The sequence below is a fragment of the Ixodes scapularis genome, unplaced genomic scaffold (assembly GCF_016920785.2).
Source record: "Ixodes scapularis isolate PalLabHiFi unplaced genomic scaffold, ASM1692078v2 PGA_scaffold2__306_contigs__length_199485367, whole genome shotgun sequence".
NCBI classification, from domain to species: Eukaryota; Metazoa; Arthropoda; class Arachnida; order Ixodida; family Ixodidae; genus Ixodes; species Ixodes scapularis.
This window is the reverse complement of record NW_024609857.1, coordinates 111,634,257-111,660,898: the sequence shown is the minus strand read 5'-3', so window position 1 is coordinate 111,660,898 and position 26,642 is coordinate 111,634,257. Positions and strand designations below refer to the sequence as shown.

Here is a 26,642-nt window from a genome sequence, read left to right as displayed (position 1 = left end):
GGTGTCGATATTTGTTTGGTACCGGACATGATCTTGGGGAAACTAACCGTTAACAGCTCCGCTGTAAAAGAAATGTAGGGGACGACAACGAGGAGGAAAGCTGAACTGTTTGAGCGGTTGATGTCATCACTAAAAATGTACGCGCGTGCCGGAAGTTTCACGCTCTTCAAAAAGTGTCCTTTTTGTTTTTTCCTGTGAGTGGCATTTGTTGTGGACTATTTCGACATCTCTTTTACGATGTCTAGAACTTGTAGCGCCATCTCTTAATAAGCGTAGCGAGCGGATGACGCCCTCTGCGCCTGTCGGGAGAGGGCGCAACAAATTACAACTACCGTTACACTCGGCAACATTTCTTGGCAATGCAGTGGACTGCACATGCGCGCGTTCCCTCTCCCATTTTGAGCGCTGAATAAAGCTGTACGCGGGCTCTCCTCTCCACTGCATTGCCAATAAAAGTTGTCGCCGAGTATAACTCGGTCGTCTGCAAGCACGTCCGCAGTTAAGCCTTTCAAGTTTATTGGTCTCCTTTTTTTACAAAAAAAAAAGAAAAAAAAAAGAGAGCTACGCCTTTAAATTTCTCAAGGATAAATGCACAACTAAAATTGACCTTTGGTAAAATTTCTAGCTTTTCACGTGCAGGTCCCAATTTTTCCGGCTCGTTTTACAGTGATAGTATCCTCGTGGACGACCCGCACGTTAAAGCGGGGTACGCCGCATCACTGACCCGATGGAATGAAACAAGATGCGACACAGGCCATGCTGACGAGCAGCTGGTAGCCGACGTTCGTCCACCGCCGGCCATAGTGCTCCATGGTCCACCAGGCCGCGAACGAAGCAGGAAACTCAACGAGCCCCAGCAGGAAGAAGTTGAGGAACTCGTTGCCGCTCATGTTGCTCACGTTGATGTGCAGGCCGTAGTAGGCACAGTTGTTGGCCACCCTGTGGCGTAGCGGAGGCGACATAAAAAAAATTGCGAAGCGTTATACTCGTCATAATTTAAGAACTCCAGGTTAGGGTAAGTTGAACCGACAGTAGAGTAACTGACGTAATAAGAACGACGGGAAGGGGCTTCATTTATACTGCGTCCAGCGCCAGCTTCCTACCTTCGATAACGCTTCAGGATCTCATGAGCTTCGAGCGTGCGCAAGTAGCCAAAGCACGACGGAGGGCGAGGAGGGCGTGCTAGAGGCCTGGCATTTGAAACAGTACCTGCCGTTCTCATTCTTACGGTGACTATAATCGTTTTGCAGTCGGTTTCATTTGCTTTGATCAGTGATGTTGGCGCATTGTAGGCCGCCTGGCCACCGTAGAATCCATGCAGTGATGTAACTTGATCAGACACATTGGTGGTTTGGGCGCGTGACAGCGTAGCTTCTATTGCATTAACGGAACGTTCCTGACTTCGAGGAAGAGCGTGAAAGAACACCGTGTGCACGCGACGTATAGCGTAGTTGTTATAAGCGGTGCCCTTCCAAAGACAAGCTACTGGTACGGACGGATCAAGAGCGGTAGGGTTTGTCCATCCCCGATTACTCCGCTCAAAGTATGGTTACTGACAGTTTAAGAAACGTAGGGCATGGTTAGCCCAGAGCACCTTATTAGCGCTCCGCAGCCAAAACGACTGCGGCATTTGCCGATAAGAACCTCGGAGAACAAATCGCGACGCAAGAAGTGTAAACATAATATAAGACACCCTTCCTTTCTTCAGCTGTTAGTAACCATATATACAGGTAGCGTATGAGCTACGATAAACAATCTGGAAATATGGTGCACAAACTGACGCCCTCCTAAGTTCAAAAGTTCTGTTGTTTTCCGTTTACCAATGACTGTAGAGAAAGTAGTAAGTTGTATTACCAACATATTTAGTTCTTATCGTATGCCGCTCTGTACCAACAAAACATTACAGACTAATGTAACGCCTCGTTCTTAGGACGTGGTAATATTCGCGCAGTCGAAAGCGGAATGCTACACATTTGACATTTTAACACCCTTATTCGTGTGAATGGCTCATCCTCTGGCTAACGCCTTTACTCGTGTAAGGGTGTTAGCCACCGGAGGTAAGGAAAATCGTGTAACTGCTTACACCCTAAAAACAATATGGCGGCTAGTATGCGACAGGCGTACGATTAAAAGGCTTGGCGAGCCGCACACGGCTTCTCGCCGGATGGAGAGCATACGGCTTGTACGCTTATTTGGTGTCATCTGTAGGCTCAAAAAAACTTTTCGAACATCTCTCTGTCAAAGCGCCAACACAGCACGTAATACGAGTAAGGCCGAAAGCGCTAGAGGCTGAACAGCCGAGATTGCCGCCGAAGTCTCGCTCGGCCTGCTCAATGTCGGTCGCATTTTCATCGCATCAGAAGCGTTCATAAAGAAGGGATCGGTTTACAAGCATTGGCATGCTGGCTTTATTGAACACAACGCCCACTTGCCGTGAGCGACAACGAATCGCTTCGACACCACCTGTCAACAGTGGCTAGAAGGCATCGCACTGACGTTCTCCGTGTCACTCTCGGTCAACTAATGCCGGTGCTCACCTCTGTTACGTGTGTTATTCACTCATGGACGTTCGTGCGTGAACAGCGGCATTCAGCACATAGAACACGCACTGGGAAAGCCGCATAATCTCCTTTCGTTACAATCAGGCAGCATAACACGACTACCATAGGGATAAAATCAAAGCGGTCAACGCGACGGATGAACTCATGGAATCTTTGATGATAAATTTCCAGCCCTCTAATAGTGATAGATCACCAGCCGCCAAACATTTAAAATTGGGTTGCAAAAACCTCCATCTAGCGACGACAAATAAAAGTGCTAAATATATGGGGAAAAAAATAAAATAGCAAAATCCGCGCGACCAGATGATCACTCACGTTACGGACCTACACACACAACATAACACTGCACATGCGCACACACGCGAGTAGAAGCATTAGAGCGCAGTAATACAGTAACACAGTAACACAACAACAGTACATCGTCCCTATACGACCTAAACAGTGCCCCGATCGGTATATATGCCGTGCCTTTTCGCGCATCAGATAGTCCAGTGACCACGCTAGCCTTGATAAACATATGAAACGATTGAGCCAATATTGTTCCCCAATAAAATTTTCCTGCATTTCTCTTAAGTATAGTACACATATCCCTTAATAACTTCCTACCGCATAGTGTATTATATATGATATGCGCCCAACTTCTTGTAACTCAACGTGAGTGAAAAAAAAGATCGTGTGAATTCTGTCTGGCTACCACACTCGCGGGGTGGTGGCTATAGCGACGCTGTCGTTGCGGGCACAGCTGGTTCGGCAGCGGCCGAGTGCACTGTGAACGCCGCAAACGCGATCGGGAGAACAAAGCGTTGACTGGAGACTTGGATAAATAAGAAGAAAATAGATGGTGCTATGGAGAATTCGGAAATAAATCCTGCGAGTGGGCAGGAGCTGGGCATTGCAGAAAGCAATATGTGGCTAGGACGCATACGGAAGCTGTACGTAATGTAGTTTCCGCCCGTTCAAAAGCTAGCAGCCTAGAAATCCACATACTTCAGTGGCTTCATCATCGGCTTCAGTGGCTTCGTCATCGGAAAGAACTGTCAACTGAATTAGTTCCAAAACGCGCGTGCGTCAGGCAGCGCAACGTGTCGCGTTCCACGCAAAAGTCGGCAAGTGACACGAGGTATGGGACAGCGAAGGGAAAAATTGGCATCTGAACGTAACCAGGGGTGTACTATTCGATTGGTGCATTTTATCTTGTGAAATTACGAGGCGTATCGTCGTTCTTGTGAAAAGTTAGGCTCACCTACGTTCCTGTATAATCCAATAAAGACGAAAGCAATTGCCGGCGGTAAACTCGGTCGTCCGTGGCGAACTCATTTTTAACATTTTTTAGGATGTTCTAACTTTGCAAAAGAACGGAGCGCCTTAAAATTTCCCAAGGTAAAGTTCACCATAAGGTATACACTGCTGAGGAAACTGGACGCCTGTTGCCTGCAGGCGCCGCTTTTTCCGGCTGAGTTTAGCGCGCTATGAGATGCAGTGTGCAGTTACGGGAAGTTTTGGCATGATATAATGTTGCTCACAGGAAAGAAAAAAAAAAGAAATGCCGACATCATATGTTGTTTACACGCTTGGTCATTTTAGGGACCTTAAGTACTCTTTTTTATGAGAGGTATTGGGCACCAGCACATTTTACGGAGGAACGAAGAGTGGAATACGGCCAATTTACTTTTACATTAACATCAAATGAGTGCTGTGAAAGCAAAGAAGAAAGTGAGGATGAAGCAGTTCCTGCTGTAGTAAGTGCCAAAAACAAGAAAAGTGTCCCAAAGTGGAAAATATGCACTCCTGAAAGGGATCCAAAAGAAATAGTGTTCATCAGGTAAATAGAGCCACGCCGAACGTCACAGACCTGGATACTTCATTCCAGTTTTTTAAATGCCAATCCCCTGATGAGGTGTTTACAGCGATCTTTGGGGGAACCATCCTGTACACAACGAAATGTCACCCTGAACACCATGTTCGGATTCCGGTCCCACCTACCCACGCAGGATGTCCTGCTCCAGGTCAACTAGGATATCTTCGACGAATTCTCCTGTACGACGACGCAGGTGCTCCTGGCCCGGGACATGAAGGGCGTCTTCGACAACGTCAGCCACACGCTGGTGCTCGGGAACCTTTTCCTCGACTGGGTGCGGGGCCTGGATGTCTGATTTTGTGGGGGTTTTCCTCAGCAACCACACGGCCACCATCGGCGTCGAGTCCATCCTCATGGGCACCATCCCGGTCCCGAGCAAGGGCACCCCGCAAGGCTTTGTCCTGTCACCCAGCTTGTTACCTGGTGATGTGCAAGCCGCCTTCTCTACTGGAACGGATTCCCCGGATGAATCACACCCTTTATGAGGACGACCTGACAATTTGGGCTACGTCAGGATCGGACGGCGAGAAGCAAGGATTCATCGAAGGAGGCCGGCAATCTCCAGCGCGCCCCCGATAAGTCTCAGCTGCTGCTCGTCCGCGCGGGCAAGCCGATCCTCGAAGAACAAGGAGGCGGACATCCGCCTCACTTTGAAGGATGGTACCCCCGTGCCGGTGGTGGAGCGGTTCCGGATACTGGACCTTCGCCTCCAGCGGGACGGCGGAGCCAAATACATGGTCGACCGACTGGTCGGGACAACCACGCAAGTCATGCACATGATGAACAGGATAATCAGTCACAGACACGGGCTCAAAGAGCCGGACCAGATCTGGCTGACCCAGGCACTCGTCGTGAGCCACATCACCTACGCTACTCCGTATCTCAAACTGCTGTCGAGAGGTAAGGGCAAGATGGACGTGATCATTCGCAAGATGTACAAGCTGGCACTGGGGGTGCCGCCGCACGCGACGAACGCCCAGCTCCTGCGGCTGGGCGTGAACAACACCTTCCAGGAACTCATCGACGCACACCCAGTCAGTCAGCGGGAGCGCCTTGCCCTCACACGGATTGGTCGGCACGTTCTGAGATCGCTCGGGTTCCCCATCCCCGCATCGCAACGTGAGGCTATCCAGCTACCGCTGGCCCTACGGGACAAGATCCAGGTGGCACCAATCCCGTGGTACATGAGCCCATCCCTGCATCTAGGTTGCTGAACGGCTCAGTACAAGGATATGCAATGGATTTACGGCAAGCGGGACGACGTCTTCTACACGAATGTTGCACTCTACACCGGCCACGCCGCTGCGGCGATGAGCGGGATCGACAGCGACCTCAACACAGTTGTCACGGCCTCGGTTTGCACCATCTAACCGGTGGTGGCGGAGAAGGTCGGGATCGCAATAGCCATTGTCTCCCCCACGGAGACGGAGCACGTGACCGTCCTTTCAGACTCAAAAGTGGCCATTAGACAGTTTCGCGAAGGAAGAGTCTCCCCGCAAGCCTTCTGCATCCCGAGGAAGAGCCGCAAGATCCCCAGCGTGGAAGTAGGCTGGACCCATGGCTACAAGTGTGTCGACGGAAACCGGCAGGCACACGCCGTGGCCCGAGCCTCCATCTTCCTGGTGTCGTCAAGCGAAGACACTCCACACCCGATCCCGAATCAGTACCCCGAGATCGTCGCCCATATCCGCGGCCGGAGGCATTTGTTCCTCCCACCCGACCGGTCGCTGTCTCGAGGGCAGGCCGCAGCCTGGAGTCGGACACAAGCAGGCACATACACACACCTAGGTAATGTGTGTAGATTTTACCCGGACAGATACCCGGATAGGTGTCCGCACTGCGGAGAGTTTCCGTCGCCCTTCCACGTCACGTGGTCCTATTAACTCAACCTCTCCCTCCCCCCTATCCCCGACCCTTCGCCCCAGATTTGGAAAGCTGAGCTGCTCGTCTGGTCAACTCAAGATGAGCGACAGCTGGTGAAGCGGGTAAGACTCGCGGAAGAAAGCACTGGAGCCTTGCAATAGGGCCCACTATAGAATAATAGCGAGTTCGTTTCACGGTACTCGTGCCCACGCGGGTGCACTCGCAGCGTGGATCGGGTTCGTTTCGGCCGGCGCTCCACTAGTGGTTGCACTCTCCGAGTTCGTTTCAGCGCCGGCACCCCACGCGTGCATGCACGCGCTGCACGGAGAAAATTCAGCGTGCGCCAAAATGCAATCCGGTGAGGAGCGGTGGCAGACGACGAGCATTCGTTTGTTGCGATGTCCCATTCGTGCAGCGGAACCGAAAGAAAACAAAAAGATTTTCTGATAGAAATTGTGTTCCGCGGGCAACGGGGAATCAAACGCAAGCTTGAATCTGAGCGTCTGCTATTTCATGAACGGAGCAATTGACAACCCATGCTTTATTTGCAAGTTTCAGAGAGCAGCTCTTAGGCCCGTTTCCGGCTTGAACGGTGTCGCCGTCGGTGTAACCGCGCAGTGCATTATGGGAAACGTCCCATAATGACGTCACACGTGACGTCACAAGTGACGTCATGAGGGCATACCTCGGCAAATCTCACTCATGAGGGCCCTCACTCACCCTCACTCACCCTCATCTTCACAGGTGAGACGAAGGTGAGTGAGTTTCTGAACCAGGAAAATTCGTGAATGTGAGCGTAAGTAAGTGCCGTGAGGGCTGTGAGGACCGTGAGCGCGTGAGTGCGTGAGGGCCATGAGGGGCGAGAAGGGCATGAGGGCGGTGAGTGGCGTGAGGACCATGAGTGCGCGAGGGGCGTGAGGGTTATGAGTGCGTGAGGGCCATGAGAGCGGGAGTGCCGTGAGGGCGGTGAGTGTGTGAGTGGCATGAGGGCCATGAGTGCGTGAGGGGCGTGAGGGCTATGAGCGTCGTGAGGGCGGTGAGTGCGTGAGGGGTGTGAGGGCCATGAGTGCGTGAGGCCCCCTTCAGACGGAGCAACTTTCTCAGCAATCTTGGTGTTGCTTGCGTGTTGTTCCCTAGCTTTCCCTAGATCGACACGAATTGCTGAGATTGGGTACGGCTCGAAACAAGCGAGCAACTCGTAGCAATTCGAAGGCGTTTGAAGCGGCTGCATCCAATCAGGGACGCGATATTTTCACGTGATACCTCGTCTCGGTGATGATGACAAGAAAAGACTTGGTTCTGGTTGGAAATTGATCGTCTTTGGAAATAAACTGCTTCAGCAAGATGCATTAGTATTCTCAACGAGATTAAAATATTTAAAAACACGTTTCTAGTGCATCATTGTGTGTCTAAATAGTGCAAGAAACATAACATTTTATGATAATGATGGCAAATGTTAATAATTGGTTGCAGCGTGTAAACGTGGGCGGCCTGTGTTGCTGGTGTTGCGACGTCAAGTTTCTGGGCGAAATTGCCTCGAATGAGGTGGGCCTCAGTGGCGTGAGGGCCATAAGGGGCGTGAGGGCCGTGAGGGGCGTGAGGGGTATGAGTGCGTGAGGGCCATGAAGGCGGTGAGTGTGTGAGAGGCGTGAGGGCCATAGTGCGTGAGGAGTATGAGTGTGTGACGGCGGTGAGTGCGTGAGGGGTGTGACAGCCATGAGTGCGTGAGAATATGAGTGCGTGAGGGCGGCGAGGGCGGTGAGTGCGTGAGTGGCCTGAGGGCCAAACGTGCGTGAGGGCCGTGAGGGCGGTGAGGGGCGTAAGGGCAATGAGTGCGTGAGGGCGGTGAGTGCGTGAGGGGTATGAGTGCGTGAGGGAGGTGAGGCGGTGAGTGCGTGAGTGGCGTGAGGGCCATGAGTGCGTGAGGGCCGTGAGGGCGGTGAGTGCATGAGGGGCGTGAGGGCGATAAGTGCGTGAGGGCCGTGAGGGCGGTGAGGGGCGTGAGGGCCATAAGTGCGTGATGGGCGTGAGGGCCGTGAGAATGAGTGAAGGACTGAATGTGAGTGTGACTGTGAGGATGAGGGTGAGTGAGTGGCTGAAGGTGAGTGTAGCTGTGAGGGTGAGGGTGAGTGAGGGCGATCTAAAATGCCGACCTCTGCATGAGGGTCCCGCGCACCGCATTATGGGAAAGATCCCATAATGCAACGCGCGGGGCCCTCGTTTCGTCACTCGTGGCTTTCGTGACGTCATTTGTGGCCCTCGTGGCATCACTCGTGACGTTACGAGGAGGGAGGAGGAGGATGAGGAGGAGGGGAAAGGGCGGATGGAGGAGGAGAGGAGAAGGAGGAGGAGGGGAGATGCCCGCTACCCGTTGTGCAGTGAAGTTATATCACCACTCATAAATCACCGAGAGGCACGTATGAAAATGTGGTGTACTCGTTATCCAAGTGGCCATCTACGTGGGAACGGGTCTGTGCGGTACCCATCGACCTCTGTGGCACGTCAGACGAAGTTAGTACATTTTGTGCCGCCAAGGTCGACAACCTCTCCCTCACCCTCAGCCTCACAGTCACACTCACCTTCAGCCCTCTATTCACCTTCACTGAACCTCACGGCCCTCGCACTCATGGCCCTCACACCCCTCACGCACCTCACGCACTCACCACCCTCACGGTTCTCACGCACTCATGGCCCTCACGCCACTCACCGCCCTCACAGCCCTCGCGCACTCATAGCCCTCACGCCCCTCGCGCACTCACAGCCCTCACGGCCCACACGCACTCATACCCCTGAGGTCACTCACGCACTCATGGCCCTCACGCCACTCAGGCCCGCTTCAGATGGGGCAATTTCGCCCAGAAACTTGACGTCGCAACACCAGCAACACGGGCCGCCCGCGTTCACACGCAGCAACCAATTGCTGGAATTCGCCATCGTTATCATAACATTTTATTTTCTTGGACTATTTAGACACACAAGTACGCGCTATAAACGTGTCTTTATGGATTTAAATCTCGATGAATGCATCTTTCTGAAACAGTTTATTTCCAAAAACGATCATTTTCAAACCAGTACCAAGTCTTTAATTGTCATTATCACCGGCACGAGGTATCACGTGAAGATATCGGGTTCCTGATTGGATGCAGCCGCTTCAAACACCTTCGAATTGCTCCGACTTGCTCGCTTGTTTCGAGCCCGACCGATCTCAGAAATTCGTGTGGATCTAGGAAAAGCTAGCGAACAACCCGCCAACAACACCTAAATTGCTGAGAAAGTTGCTCCGTCTGAAGGGGGCCTCACGCTCTCATGGCCCTCACACCCCTCACGCACTCACCGCCCTTACGACGCTCATAGCCCTCACGCCCCTCACGCACTCATGGCCCTCATGCCACTCACACACTCACCGCCCTCACACCCCTCACGCACTCATGGCCCTCACACCCCTCACGCACTCACCGCCCTCCCGGACCTCACACCCCTCACGCCCCTCACGCACCTACGCCACTCACGCGCTCATTGCCCTTCACGCACTCACCGCCCTCACGGCCCTCATACCCCTCATGCACTCATGGCCCTCACGCCACTCACCGTCCTCACGCCACTCACGCACTTATTGCCCTCACACCCCTCACGGCTCTCACGCACTCACCGCCCTCACGACCCTCACGCACTCACGGTCCTCACAGCCCTCACAGCCCTCACGGCCCTCACTCACCCTCACACTCATGAATTTTCCTGGTTCAGAAACTCACTCACCCTCATCTCACGTGTGAAGATGAGGGTTAGTGATGGTGGGTGAGGGCCCTCATGAGTGAGGTTTGCCGAGATATGCTTTATACTAGTCATGCAGGAAAACATCCCATTGGGCCCGAGGGACGTTAACTCGGTGTTCCGCTGTGTCATCTCTGGGGAGCACGCTCAAGGCTAATGCTGAGGAAATCAAAAACGCCGAAGAGTCTTCGACAGAGCCGACAGCAAGTAGGATGACATCGGGAGAATCACGTCCCGAAGGAAAAATCCATCAATGTAACGCTGTTTGGCAGTCAATGTTTTCTAGTGGACCGCTGACTGTGCCTGACTGTACGTCAAGCATGTCTGATTGGACAACAAGTTACTCTGACCGACAGTCAAACTCCAGTCAGACCCCGCTTGTCGGCTTTCTGATGGTTTCCTGGTGGCAGTCGGCCGCCGCGAAATGCCATCAGGATGTCCTGGTGGTGATTCTGACTGTACATCGATTGTCTCTGACTGTACGTCAGAAAGCTTTGACGTGCAGACAGAAGTACGGTCAAAGGACGTAAAGTTCGTTCGGATACCACTATTTCGTCAAATCTATGAATACGAAAAGTAATCTATGCACGAGAAAACGATTTCGGGACGTGAGCCCATAAAACCGCTGACGTTAGAGATGTGACACGCAACCGACCGACAACCTTGATCAGAAGCCCGCCGAAACCGCCGAAGCGTCGAACCGTCGAACACGACACTTCGCACTTCGCTTCGCCCATGGGGGCTTCGCCGAGCTTCCATGAACGATCGCTCTCGACTCGTTTTGTTTGCCCGCTTGCTCCAACCTGTCGATCCTGCCCGGGCTCTACAATGTCTTACGTTTTAGTAGAATTTCTACTCGACAAGACCCAGCCTGTTGTGAGTTCCGACAATGTAAGGCACTTTAGCGGTGTAGTTGAAGACGACAAGTTGTACTACTGGGCCGGAGACGCTCCAACGAAAGGAGGATTCTACGACGCGAAACTACTGTGCATGGCAGGTGAGTAGAACTGAAGTACGGCGATTGATGTACGATTGCTTGGTTTAACTGCATATGCAGCCGAAGCACTTTTTAGAGCGATGCACTCATTGTCAGAACCTCTCGCTGCAATACTGAAATGCTCTTGACTCGGTCCGAGAGGTTTAGGAAAGAAAGTTTATATCTTTCTAACAAGTGTGCACGGTAAAAACGTTCCGTAAAAAAACGTAGAGCTTCTCATTAAAAGCTACGGAGAAGCATCCGTAATCTGAAATACGATTGACTTGTCCGTAAACCTAAAGTTACGATTCTTTAAACAACTAAAATTGTTTGCGACAAGCTGAAAGTTGTTTTATTTGGTTTAGACTAATAGACAACGGTTCTCACATTTTAAAGAATCATTTATTGCACTGTCAATCAACTAATGATAAACGTTCCGAAACGAGGTGGCGCTAGTTACCGTTCAATTGAAAAGCACGAGGTGAGATTTTTGTCTAGTATAATCACACTGCCGCTATCTCTTCATCTACCCATCTCCGCTCGGTCGCGATCCAAACCAACGCTTCTTTTTGCGCCTGTAGGTCGTGCGGCTGCGGATGTGACGTATTTTCGTGACGTCGCGCCGCTTCTTCGCTCCTTCCGGGCGCGCACAAGAAAGTTGGATAATTTCAACTTCTTCTCAACGCGCACAAAAACGCGCTGTGACGTAGTAGGGCGCTCCTGTGTCCCGGCCAATCGGTGGAGGGCAAGCTAGTTCCGGCTCCGCGTTTCTCGCCGTCTGGCTGCCCTCTCCTCCCCCCCCCCCTTTTATTCTCTTCCAACATGACAACGCGATCTCTCTCTCTCTCTCTTTCTCTCGCCGTCTGGCCGGCCAGTCTGTCGCAGTTGCACCGGTTGCACTTTGCTTGTGCGCGCGTGCCTGCGTGCGCGCGTGCGCGCTCGCCCGAAGCTTCGCCCGTCCACACCAAAGCGCACGGTTCTGACTCAGAAAGCGCGCCCGGAAACAGCAAAAACGCCACGAAATGCGTCACATCCGCAGCCGCACGACCTACAGGCGCAAAAAGAAGCGTTGGTTTGGATCGCGCTTTACGGCCGTTACTGCCGCGCTTGTTTTGTCGAGGGGTAGAGGTGCTTGGTGGTTTTTGTGCGAGCTTTCCTTGTTGTTATCAAAACGGTGAGTTTGTTCTGCTCTTTTTATTAGCATTGATTGGGGACTGTCACATATACGTTCGTATTTTTGACACTTCTTTCCTCGAAAGAAACGAAACCACGGATTTGCGTCGCTTGAAACTTTCGGGTTCAATGACTGTCGCTGCTATCTCAGTTCGTGTTTGACGTTCTTCTCAGAGTTGAAAGCTCAAGTCGGGTGCTCGTTTGAACCTCGTGTCATGTCGTGAGCTCGCTGGGACGCGCGGTTCGTCGTTTGTAGCGATTGGGAGGCTATTCGCGCGTGCTGGCTCGCAAGAGTTGCAGTAAAGCACGTGACAACCCATCGTCTGAGTGCGTGAGTGCGCTTTACGAGTTTCGCATCGTTGTTCGCGCTTCCTGTAGCCTTCTCATTTCGCCGAGGGGTCCATATCGTTTCGTCGAAATTCGTTTCGCGGCAGTACGTTTCGTGGACAACTTTTTATGGACACGTTTCATCGACACTCGTTACGCGAATTTCATGCTGCAGTGACGTTCCGCCACTCGTGTATCACTGAAGTGCGCGTAAACCCACACCCCCGCCTGCGTTCACACCACTTCGCGGCGACAGTCTGCGGCTGCTCGTTACAAAAATGTTAACCCACCTAACCGACCCGTACAGGTCGCTTCGCGGCGACAGTCTCATGCAGCTTACCAGGGTTGCCAGGTGTTTGAACTCCAACCCGCCAAACGTCTACGAAATATAGCCCAAAAATAGCCAAATGTCGATCCAGAAAAATAGCCCAAAAATAGCCAAAAAAACTTGTCATTTGAAACGTTTATTTTGAGCAGAAAAGACACATAATACATTTTTACCCATCAAATGCCCCAGAAATGGAGCCCCTTGCACGTTGGGCGAACTTCCTGAAACGCTCGTTAAAGCGCATGACAACATACCTTCCACTATATTGGAACCAGAATGACGTCACGGGTGACCAGAATGACGTCACGGGAGAACTATGCAGAATTCAGGCAACCTAAAGAATGCACAGGCAGGGGTGCTGTTAAGGCCGCAAGGAATCGCGGCGTCACTTGTTGAGATGGAGGAAACAGCACATGCTTGCATTCGGAGGTAAACGATTGCACAAGGCGCTTCAAAAAGAAGACGAATTTGTTTGCTGTCGCAAACTTATCAGGGTTAAGGGACTGAAGCGCCAAATGTTCATGTAACTTACTCTAAAAATACATTTGAACCTATAAACCCAAGTGCTTTCAGGCATTTTGGTTCCAGCACAGGTCAGAAATTGCTCAGTGCACAAGTCAGAAATAGCCAAATGCACAGGTTAGAAATAGCCCAATTCTAGCCAAATAGCCAACTACCATTTTTTTCCCGCCAACTGCAAATAAAACTAGCCCAATTTGGCTATTTATAGCCCAACCTGGCAACCCTGCTGCTTACCCCCGACCCCCCCCCCCCCCCCCCCGAAAAAAAAAAAAAAAAAGAAAAAAAAAAAACGAAGGTTAATTCGAGTTGTCGAGGAAACGTTGTTCGATGAACTGATTCCCCATTGCTGTATCACCACTGCGTACTTCACGTTCACTGGTTGGTTAGCAGTCATAATGCAGCCGATGAATTTCTCATTTCACAGAATGCACTTGTGTCACTGTACGCTGATTCCCCCCAACCAGATGGTCTAAGATCATTGTATTGATATTCATTTTTATGCTCATAATATTCTATGTGTATATTAAAGCAATATACCTCCGCTCAATACTTGCACGGCGCCACTCAGGAGGGCACGTAATACCACTGTTCCACGGACTGCAAAATTGTGTGCATTAATCTTGGCTCCTCAGTCAGACTGTTTGTAAGGAACATAGCCACCGTTCCTGCAGTTTCAAATTGTCTGAGATGCAAGCTCATATTTTTTTCAGGAGACGTCTTCAACGACAATTGCTTCCTTGTCACTGAGCATTGGCCAATGTTTAAAGAGCCTATGCCATTCTTGAAGGCGGTATGCGTCTTGTTTGGAGCTTTTTAACTTGTTGAATTTACCTATTCAATGGAAGCCTTGGCCACTCTCGAGTTTATGCAAATGTGAGAAAATCTTGAAATGCGTCAAGTCCACAGGATGTGTCATAGAATGACATAATCTAGATTACCCTATCATTTATTGTGCCGTAGCGCCCTTTTTCACAACTCGCACAAACATTTGAGCTGTACTAATTTTACAAAGAATTACGCTGCTGCATATTTATAATGAATTGATAACGTGGGAACACTGGTTGTCATTAGGCTGTAACTTTCAAGGCAGGGAAGCATGGTTATCTTGTATAGACCAGCACGCAGCACTGACGTCGCACAGCTGTGGTGGCGCTGTCGGCGGCACAGCGCAGACGCTTCACTTTACGCGAATTTGGTTTTTGCGCACGCACAGTGCTCACACCTGGTCTGGCCAACGCGGGCTTGCTTATAAACAGGGTGTCGGTCTATAGAATGTGTGCTTTTTCAGCAGTCATTCAGGTTTAACATGTTCCAACACTACCATAGTCTGACTTGATAGTAGAAAATAAATGGCTTCACCTTCACCAGGCTGAGTATGCTTGAAGCAGGCATGGCATTAATGTTAGATGATGCAATATATCCTCCTAGACCAATCTTCCAAATCAACCTGGAGAAGGGCTTGAAGAGAATGGGAGCAGTGAAGCGGACGACGGCCCAGCTCAAGATTTTAGCGATGCTGAAGGGCTTCAAATGAAGTCTTCACAGAAATCCCTTGAACCTGTATGTTTTTTTATGGTAAGTGCAAATTTGAATTCCTAGACATTTAGCATGTACCTAAGAGGAAGACAACTCTAATGTGACTGATGCCAATCTTTTGAGAAGCGTAGCAAAGGGCTTTGTGAGTATTCAGAACTTTCAAATATCGAAGCGAATGATGTCATATTTTGTTAATACTTTCATCTGATAGGACGGTTCGGCAGTTGTACGAATTTTCAATCTGAGAATGCTCCAGGACACACCATCGTAAAAAAGCAACTGAAACGACTCACAAAAGCCCACACAGAAGTCTGGGAACTGTATGCAAATAAAACTTATTTCAATTTGTTTATTTAAAACGGGAAGGCATCCTGTAATTGTAATCACAGATGGTTGATCTGTAAAATGTTTGAGCCCCCAGAGCCAATACATGATTTGCTGCGGTATGCTGCTGGGAACCGGTGACGCATGCACGCAGTGCGAGTGCTACAGTGTAAAGGCAGATGTGGGCGACATGATATGGTATTCATATCCCGTGTTATTAGGAGTCTGCGTCTGTTTAATTACAGCAACCGGCATCCTGCCACTTTACAAATTATCTCCTTGCAACTTTTTTGCCCCTTGCTCTCGCACAAAATAATTATTCGTTTGATATTTAAATGTATTATTATTAGAGGGGGGGGGTGCAACGATTTTATGATTAAGAGAATTTGCATCTCGTCATTTTTATGTTGTTTATCACGTCCCGGAGGATACAGAAAACATCTCCTTCATTAAGAATGTTGCAATTCCGCTGCATAATCGCAAAACAAAAGCCAAGCTTTTTCCCCCACCTGCAGCCGCAAGTGGCAGCCGAAGGAACTACGGCTAGAAGATTACGTTCCCTCGCTCGGCTCCAAGCTGCAGCATAACGCCCGCTAATGTCAGCAGAGAGAGGGAGAGGAAGCGTCCTCCGATAGAGTACACGGGAACCTACACGGCACTCCGAATGACGTCACTAGGAGTGCGACCAGGTGTGACCCTGAAGACTGGGAGTGAGTTGAGGGGTGCCCGAAATGCCAATAGCTGTCTTTTTTTTTTACGCAACAACTAGGACGCGCAGGCAAAATTGGTTTCCTGTTCTTTACTTCAGAAGTGTCGGAGAGCAACCTCCACAAATTTTTGACCGAAGTCCGGAAATCGTTGCACCCCCCTTTAAATAGTAACTTTTAAGCTTTGAACTAAGTGAAGCCTCATGGTTCTTTCTTTTTGTTTTATAGAGGTTTTTCAAAGCACAAGTCGGCCGGTCTGCCAGCCACCTGCAGCCATGCTTGCACTGCATGATTACTTAGCATGTCCAGTGCCAACTGCTATTTAAGCTGCTCTAACCTGATTAGATTGACAGTCTGACAATCTTGTGTCTTGTTTTTCAGAAAATACAGTGTGCACCTCAAGACGTCGAGCTATGTTTGACGATTTAACCATTTGAACCAGTTGAATTACGGAGTCAACTTCGCTTTTGTATTTTTTTTATGGTAAGTCTCCAGTCTGAGTTCTTACAGAATGAGCATGTCCCTGAGGGGGAGGCAACGCTGATGTAGCTGATGTCACTTTTTCGACAACTGTTGTAGCAATATCAGCCACATCTAACATGTTGCCCCTAAAGCCCCAGTTTAAACATGTATCAAGCCTTTTTCTAATGCGTATTTTAGCAGATTATGAGTTAACATCAAAATGGAACTGCATGGTTTATTCTTGTTTTGTAGAGGTTTTTCAGGGCACAAGTTGGCTGATCTCTTGCAGCCTCCTGCAGCCATGCTTGGACTGCAGGGTTACTTTGCATGTCCAGTGCCAACTGCGGTTTAAGCTACTCTCACTTGCTTTAACTGGCATTCTGACAGTCTTGTGTATGTCTTGTTTTTCAGAAGATACGAAATGTCGAGCAACGTTTTATGATTTAACTATTTGAACAAGTCGAGTTACGGAGTCAACTTCGCTGGTGTATTTTCATGGTAAGTAAAAAGTGAGTTATTACAGATCGAGCACGACTCTGAGAGGGAGACAACGCTGATCCAGCTGGTGTCACTTTCGACAAGTTTTGTAGTAGTGTCCGTCGCATGTAACATTGTTTTGACCCCAACTGGTGCTACTATTCACTATAGCTAGATTCAAACCTAATATGCTAAATTCATTTGAATCTAGTTACTATAGTTAAATTCAAACATACTAGGTCACCTGCTGCTGGCTTTTTGTAGCCGATGAACTTGCCACGTTCGAATCGCAGGTAGTATTAAGTAGTGACACGTTGCAAGCAACATATTGATGTAACAATTGTTTTCTTGGTAACACTAACTGTCACACGCTAAGTTTGTGGGAAGCAAGTTCTGTATCACGTTATTTTTACTGAATAAAAAAGTAGCAATGTTCTTTTGGAGTTAATTTTCTAATTACAGTTACATTGAGGAGCATGATGTGATGCATACCTTATCTCTAGATTGTCATGGATAGACAATGACCAAAAAGATTATGCACTTCAAATTATGGATGACAAGTGCCAATGACAAAGCGCAGCTGGCAATGCAGAGAAAACACTGACAACAGATAAACAAGGAGAATATTTTTTCTCAACTCCCTCCAAAAGTTGTGCTTACAGTGAGGAGCAGTGGTGGAGAAAGGTAACCTCAGTGGCAATGGCTTTGTATATTGTTGAGGTTTTAACCAGGAACAAATCCTTGTGCATGCAAGCCATTCCACTGAGTGTGCCAGTTGAAAGCTTGTTCAGCGATGGAAATGGATCTGCTTGCCTTCAGTAATGTAAAACTTTTGGATGAAAATTTAGAAAACTGCTGCTTCAGTATAAGATGTAATAACACTGATACAGGCACTTTGTGCAAAAAACCAGAGCATAGCCGGTTCCTAGTTTTCCTTGTTTATTTGTTTAATAAAAGAAGTAAAGTAAGATAATGGAATTACCTCTTAGGAGTAACCAATATAGGCTACGTTTTTCTTAACTAGCTTAATTAGGTAGTCTTTTTATATAAAGTATCTTGCCCAAGGCGACAAATATTGTAAGGGTCCTCTAATCGCACAATTTTTTCGCTTAGTTTATGTCGATGCCTACAAGGTCTTGCTCTAAGATTTGAAATCTGTTTTCTTGTATATTCTAACACATTATAAGGTAACCTTTAAGTAAAGGGAACTGCATGGTTCTTAAGTCTTGTTTGTAGGAATTTTTTGGAGCACAAGTCAGCTGATTTCTGGCAGTCTCCTGTGGCCATTGTACTGCAGGATTACCTTGGATAGTTATAGCCAGCTACAATTTAAGCAACTCTCATTTGTATAGATTGTCATTCGTGTTTGTCTTTTTTTTTTCAGGAACTACATTTGGAATTGTACAACGTGGAGCAGTTTTTGACGATTGGTCACTTTGAAAAAGTCATTTTGTGGAGTTGGCTGCACATGTTTTTTGCTGGCAAGTAAATAGTTCAGTTTTTAAAATCTAGCATGGTCTGAGAGAAAAGCAAACTTGATGTGACTGACAGCACCCTTCTGAAAACTGTTTAAACAATATTGATCACATCTAACCAGGGTTTTTCTCACAGTGGGTGGCAGTGGTTTCTCTGCCCACTAGTCCTGCTAGCTGCCCAATTCTTTGAAAAATGTCTTGTGGCCTTCATGTCTTGGCACAAAAATCGCTGTGCTCGGTGGACTTCTGTGCCAAGACATGCAGGTACAGGTCCCCACAACCCAAATTAATACGACTTGGTCGAGGTGCACGCAGAAGAAAGATGCAGCTGCTGCCTGTGTCCCCCTCCCCTCCACAGTCATAGTCGGATGCCTATTTGTCCACAATGTATGGAGAAAAATCTGTGTCTAGCATTTATTCTATCCTAACTTGTACAGCTTCACTAGATCAAAGGCCACAGTTATTAAGAAGGCCTTCCACAAGATTGGCTTTTTCATCATCTGTGCAGATCCGATATGGTCTCTATAAATTAATTTTATGCGGTTGGCTTCACATATTTATTTCTTGTAGATATAAAATAACTGGTGTAATGAAAGTTTCATGGTACCTTTTTTAAATGGGTTGCTCGTCTCGGCTTGACCTATTTTCACTTTAAATTCGACAGCATTTATGGGCGAACATTTTTGTCACTTTTCACCAGTCAGTTGGTCTGTTTTATGGTTTGTGTGACCGATTTGACTCTAGCACAGGCAACGGCAGAGGCACATGATGACAGCTTGGTTTGTATGAGCGCTCACGCAGAGAGAAAGCTTTTTAAAATCGTGCGTCTGACCCTATGCTTTTGTCAGCTCCAAATCCAACTTGTAAATTGGAGTATATGGCATGCAGGTACACCAAAATGCATCGTTCGCACACATCGGAACAGTCTCTCAGAGAAAATTATGAAGAAGGGTCTGCCTTTCAACGGGCAACAAAAGAAGTGCGCAGCCAGAATGTGTTGACGAGGTGGCCAAGCAAGCTCCTTGAGTGGTAGGCACTTGGGGTAAAGGGAATGGCTAGATCACATTTTGGGGGTAATCAGGTGCACTAAGTGTGGAGCTTGCAAACAGACTTGCATGCCATATATAAATACTCTGTAAATTTTTACCACTCGCTCAACTCAAAAGCGTGTGCACAGGTGTGCTCAAACGTGGGTAGGATGGAGCTCCCAAATTGTAAGATTGGGGACTATGGACTAAGCTACTGCTTAGTCCCCAGTTTTTGATAGCAGTTTTAGTACACATGCACTTTTTCACCCGCTCAGTTCTGTGAAAACCTTCAGGGATATCTAAAGAGAAAATCAAGTTTCTATGTTCACACACTCTAAGCACTCGAGGCTGACCACCTGATTCGACAACGAGAAAGTGCAACTAGCCCTTCGTTCTAATGGGAGATTTTGAGTGGCTGCCCAAACTTATGAAAGTCTGGGATATGAGCTTAGCCAGTTTTACATAGACTCTTTTGCAACATCTCATGAACCTTAGAAATAAAGCATTACTCAAACTGAATCGAGTTTTCCGGTTGGTTCATCAGTTCTCAAGAAATGCTTCACATTATAAACCAAATCACTATTGCAATTCCGGCCTTGCATTTTTTTCTAAGTTTCGAACGAATTTAGGCTTGAAGTGTATCGGTTTTGACTAAGGAACAGGAGAACAAGACCCTAAAGTCAAACGTTGGTTTTAGATATCGGGTCACAGGATGAACAATTAGAGGCAATGTCCACTTGACTTTTGTATAAGATTCATGGCTAATAATTAAATGGACTGAGGGGGGCTGTGTTTTATGCACAAGCTCAATTTGCATCTGATATAGATATTTAATTATTTTTTCTCTGTTTTCTCTTTAGCACATCATGCTACATGCAGCATCTGAAAACAAAGGCCAAACACCACGGGGGGCTCTACTTTGGCTCTTCAAGGACCCAAATACAGTGTTCGAAGGTACTTTTCTTATTTTCTCATCAATTATTCAGGTGACATTGCATGATTGCTGCAAGCAGCATAGGAAAGAGTACTCAATATTCGTTTAAAGAGATCCTTTTCCATTTCAAAATTCTGTAACTTTTTTTTATAGAAAACCTGGTTGTATCCGCGTCATAATGAACATTATTTTATGTATAGGGCAGCATCACTAAGCGACTGCCTGTTAAATGAACTGGAGAAATCTGCACCTACAAGCATTGAGCTCATATTCTTACCAAAGGTCTATTTTAGCAGTGAACACCATTGTGACATGTAAAGGCACAGCTCCGTCTCTGTGGAATGTGAAAACAGCATTCTCTTTATTTTCAAGCATGAGTGCCGACGCAGATGAGTGAGAGTGACGTTTGGTGTTGTCAAGAAGGTGCTTTATATCGCTGTTTAAAAATGCAATGACTGCGGTGGTCGTTCAGACTGCAGATAATGTTTTGTAATCCCACTACCTTCTATAATTGTGCACATTGGTCTGAATGCCAGAACTGACAGAAGAAAAAACAACTGACATTGAGGAAACTTGCTGCAGATGCATTGCTCAGCTGTGTTGCCTGCTTTCCACAACAGGTTGTGGCAGCTCTCGATTGTATACATTGGTGCCCATTGTCAAATTTAAATAATGTAGTTCTATTTTTCACAGACTGGAGTTGCACCTTAAAAGTTTTCATGGGAATCTGTGTCACAAAAAGAAAACCTTTGATAAGCTCAGCTTGCTAGATGGAGGCATTAATTCTTCTCGCTCATTTTACAGCCCACCTTTCTATCGACACCGCCCTATGCGGAAAGCAAGTCGTCTGCTTCTTGCACAGACATTACGGTGATGTCAGAACGGTGACGAGCTCTCATTGGCTTTGATTGGAAGGATATAGTGGGTAGACCACAATGCTAGACACCATGAGGTCTACCCCCTATTTTTTTTGTTCAATCAGACAATAAGAGCTTGGCCTTCTGACATCACCGTAACCCCTGTGCAAGAAGCAGACAAACTTGTGCTCCGCATAGGATTACGGATACTCAAGAGTGCTTTCCGTAATATAAGTTACGGAAAGCCTGCTCTGTTTGCCCTTTTACCGACAACTTTTAAGCACTTTTACGGATACTAGAGCGATTTCCGTAATAGGTATTACGGAATGCGTATTCCAGTCCATTGTTTTACCGACAGCTCTTGAATAGCGTTACGGATAGTAGAGCACTTCCCGTAATCTGTTTTGCGGAATGTCCTTTTATTTACGGATTGTGTACGTGTTTAAGAGGATTTTTCCGTTATTAGAATTACGGAAGACCTTTCCGGCAGCATAGGTGCCAGAGAATTTCTCCATAAAAAAGGGCAAATTTTTTTACAGATGGGCTATTGGCATTACCGCTATATCGCAGCTCATTATTATTGCTTCATGAAGAGCGCAGACAAAAAGCATCCGCGAGCGTAGTTCAGATATGTCTGCTGCTCGTGTTCATCCGTGGAAGCCAGGGCTGCCTGTCGTAGCATGCATGCTTGCTCTCTAGCTTCAGCTGAGTCGCATACGTTTTGTGAATTAAAGTATACAGTCGTCCCGAAAGGTTCAGACATCGAGGGCGTTTCTCTGAAACATGCTTTGGGTGCACGTGGGCCCGTTTGTGAAGGATGTCCCTGTTGCCTAAAAACCGCAAATTTCAAAAGTGAAAGAAAAAACAAGAAATAAGGACGGGTACACACTTATTCCCTTGTTCGAATTCAATATGAGCAGCTGTCACCATTGCTGAGAAACCCTCAGCACCGGCATTAGGTTCCAAGTTGTTATAACATTTTTGAACTTCTGCATTGGAAAGGACGCAATAACATAGGTAAAATGTTTGCTCCAAAAGTGAGAATGTCTGCCCCAAAACCAGTTTTTGCCTGCTACAAGAGCTCCAAATCACCATTTGTCAGTTCCACCATTGCAGTTACCTCTTGCTTTAACTTAATTTATTCTAACTGTGCTGTTTGTTTTACCTTTTCAGATCGAGCATCGCTCAAGGCAGGCGTTTTCTGTGACCTAATAAAGATACAACAGGTTTGATTTTGCATTTTACTTGTCATTTTATTGGCTGTTCTCCTTGAAGTTAACTCGCAGGGATCCTATGGCAGTCGAAAGTATGTAATAGCTTGTCTGGCAACGCTGCAATCTGGTTAGCCTATCCTATCAGCTCAGCAGTGATCACAATCACACCTTCCATCAAATACGTTCCATCAAAGACCACCACAATACGTTCCATCAAAGACCAGCACAATACGTTCCATCAAAGACCACCACAATACGTTCCATCAAAGACCACCACATACGTAATTTGGGACATTCCATCAGTGGCAGTCAGACGTCGTCTGATGGACCATCAGGGCACGTTCCACCAGGGCTGCTGACTGGCAGTCAGTGTCCCAAATTACGTACCTTGATGGAATTTTCAATAGGGGTGCTTCGTCAAGTGTATACTTGTATATTTTAACGCTGTCTCGTTCTTCCACCTTGATCCTACTGTCCGGTTTCTTGGCACCGGCACAACTTAGACTGTGAAACTTCCAGATGTGCGACCTACATTTCCTTTCACCGGACAAGCGGTGAGCGATAATGCCATAATATATATATATATATATATATATATATATATATATATATATATATATATATATATATATATATATATATATATATATATATATATGTTTTCAGATTGTTTAGCACGGAAAAAACAAAAATGTTTCCACAACTAAGACCCTTGTCCTAAACGCAAAGTATATAGATGTTGTAGATAATTTTAAGACTTTAGGTTTAATTTCCAATCAGTAATTATCTTGGGAAAATCATGTAAATGATTTACGCACTAGATTGTCAAGGTCATTGGACTTATCTCTTGTAATCGTTTTATTCTACCGAGAAATGTTAAGCTTCGTTTATACCACACTTTTTTTCTTTCTCACCTGAATTATTGTTATCTAGTATGGGGCACAACCATCAGCACAAAACTAAAAAAAATACTCCTATTGCAAAAAACAAAACACAAAACATCTGCGTCTCATTGGGAATGTTTCTTACGACTAAAGCACCCGGGGTCTGCTCATAAAAAAATAGTATACTTTCTGTTTACAACATGTACAATTATAGACTCGCTATCAATTTTAAGTTAGAAAATAAAAGACATGGGGATAGCTTAGTAAACCTTGCGGAGCTAAAAAAAGCATGCAACTTCCTACCCAACTCGGTTGGCAGAATATTGGACCTGTGCCACTGTGACACAACTATTCAATGCAATCACTCAAATACACACTTCATACTATATTGAACACCCTAATAAAAAATAACATTGATATTATTTATATTGCAACTGAGGAAGTACGAACTGAACTAATCTGGGGCGAAAACGAATGAATCGATTTATGAGTCCTGTTTGATTTTTGCATTTTATCTTGTTACGTCGGTTTTTTTCAGTGTTTTTCGCTGTAGCTTTGTTTTGACTTCTGTATATGTTACTAGAAGGAAGCAAGGGGCTCCGTCAAGCTGTTCTCACGGCGTTTTTCCCTTGTTTCCTCCATTTATGTATCAAAATGGAAAATAGAGTTCCTTAATAATTAATAATAATAATAATATCGCAAAATCGAAATACCTCAAGAGAGGAGCAGGAGGAGGAGGAAAGGAGGGAAGGAGGAGGAGCAGAGGACGAGGTTAGGAGCACGGGAGGAGGAGAGGAGGAGGAGGGAAGTAGGAGAGGGTACGGATGAGGAGGAGGGGCATACCCTCCATTCAGTACCCTCCCCACCTCCTCCTCAAGTTCTGCTCTCTAATTCGGCGTTACAGGAAGCTGTAAACGTCTTTCATTTTTTTAGTCCCTCTGTTGCCGTGAAAGACTCTGAAATATACCAGTGTGTAAAGAAATGCTCAAAACGAACGCATCAGCGACCCCCGAGATCTTTATCACCATCCTTGTGCGGGTGAAAAATTGCACATTTGTTGACAAAGCTCGCGCAGCAGAAACCTGTGGCTGCCCAATAAGTATCAAAGAAAGCTAAACATAGTGGCGTTACCCGAGGCTTGGGCAACATCATGTTTAACATATACCTACGTCAGCTATCTTGCCCCGTCGTATTTTGTTTGAAAAAGCTCTCGTTCTTGACGCCGTCACCAAGACTAGAACCTGATCCACCTGTAACGACGATCGAAATCGAAAGTTCCACGAAAGGTTTTGCTGGATATTCCAGCAGACTAGTTTTAAACCGTACCCTTTCAGTGGTTCACGCAGAATACAACGCTCAAAAGAATCAAGGTTTTGCGCGGACAGATCAGTTCACTCCAGTACAAACGGTTATAAGAATTGACAGATCGCACCCAGCTGTTTTGTAGTCAGCTAATTGTAGAAATTTACGCCGTCTGTAAATATTCCTACGACAGCCGAGTTGCTTGAAGTCATCGCAAATAAAGACTACAGGTTGCAACGACCAACCTCTATAGATAAACGTTGGCAGCGACTGCACTCTCGCATCCCCACCCTTCACGTCGAAGAGAAAGGCGCTAGTTTTGGTGTGAGGTCGGTACTCTTTCTACAACATAGATGGCGGCAGGACCAGTCTGTCTGCACTCGGTGCATGTGGCAAGTTCGTTCGAGGTCAGTCGTCCGTGCGATACTCTGCGAGTGCGATGCGTTCTCGGAAAGAACTCAAACGGTGCCAGCGCGTGTGAAACGAAGTCGCTATAAGTCTCTTTTTGGCGATAAAGTTTGTCCTCCTCCTCCACCCTGAAAAGCCTCTCTCAACAAATGAAAGCAGAGACTCAAACCGGGAAAGATAACATTTCGGTTACGGTTATGGTTTCCGTACCCTGTTGATATCGGTTTCGTTCCGATTTTTTACGGTTTTAAATTTTACGGTTTCGGTTACCGTTTACACGTTCCTAGAAACAGTTTTTTTTATCGGTTTTTCGAAGAATTAGTTTTATTGGAATACTAGACAGCCGTTTTATAATAAACGGTTTAAAGGAGTCCCATATATCCAACAACGGGAAAATATTGGCTGTGGGTATATATGTTTATACCACCTTGAAGACGTCTCCCTTCAACGAGCGATTTATCACTCAGCTGTAGAGCATTTTAGCCTTTGCAGTAACACCGCTAGCTTGGGGTCTTTAACCTGCACCACGCAGTAGTGATACACGACCACGCGCCGGTATGATGCTAATCCCGATCGAAATGGGCAGGGGTGGGATGCAGCCCTTGCTTTCGTTCCAAGTGCTCCGAGCTGCCGTGCGCTAGACCACTCGGCCACCGATCCCCCTCCAACAAGGGAATATTCACAATAACAAGAACTTAGAAACGTCTTAGTATTTCTAACTGGTCAAAAGTTGTACACGTTTCAAGCTTGAACACGTGTTCACTACACTACGTTGTATTCGCTCGCTCTTTTCATCATCCTCTGCAAAAAGGTGCGAACGCAGAAAATTAAAAGAAAGTGCGGGCGCAAAACGTTAATGTATATATATGGGTGATTTCATCTCAAATCGGGCAGGCTAAAAGTGTCTAATTTTTAATTTTCACGAAAAAAATATATGTTTTGGGGGTATTTCTCAAATGAAGGAGGGCGCAAACCGCATGTTCTCCCGATTTTTTGTTCTCGAGTTACGAGCCGTAGAGGCCGCAGTGGCAGAAACTAGTGTTTTTGGCTGCCGTCGCAGGTCGCGTGTTTGACACCCTCTGCTGACGCTATTGTTTTCTCTACACCCTTTTAAATTTTCCCCCTAATTTAGTAGGTATTATAAAGATACCTTGATGTATTCAAATATTTTTAGAAATTTGATTGTTTTCTAAAACACATGTCAAACTCGCCACTCCGGTCGCTTTTCGGTCAAATTTGACAGGTCATTACTTTGTCTGTACTTAAGGTAAATTTTCTTTCTTTGGCTCTACAGAAAGCCCAAAGCAAGCTCATTATAGATATAATAATATCATTATGATCTGTCGACTAGCCGCTCCGCTACCTTCACTTAAACGTTGTAAGAAATAACAAATGTTGAAAGTTTGAGGTCGATTTTCTCAAAAACCCCATTATTGTAAATTTTTATTTTTTAAATTCTTTTAGACACAGTGGTCGACTACAAGAAAAAACAGTCTAGAAAAGTAATATTTTGGTTGTATGTCCTCTGTTTGAGCAGCAATCGCGTGAAATGTGTGAACATTTGTTATTTTTCACAACGTTTACGTGAAGGTAGCGGAGCGGCTACTTGGCAGATAATAATAATATTATTATAGCTATAATGGGCTTGGTTTGGG

The 26,642-nt window shown here is 46.8% G+C and overlaps 1 protein-coding gene across 1 annotated transcript in view; it reads right to left on the bottom strand.

Moving 5' to 3' along the window:
• Positions 1–26,642, bottom strand: part of LOC8038712 (carcinine transporter) — a 242,551-nt gene that overhangs the window by 157,072 nt on the left and 58,837 nt on the right. Inside the window, exon 7 of the mRNA XM_042291995.1 lies at positions 725–939. Coding sequence (XP_042147929.1) covers positions 725–939 — 215 coding nt within the window. The remainder of the gene's footprint in view (positions 1–724; positions 940–26,642) is intronic.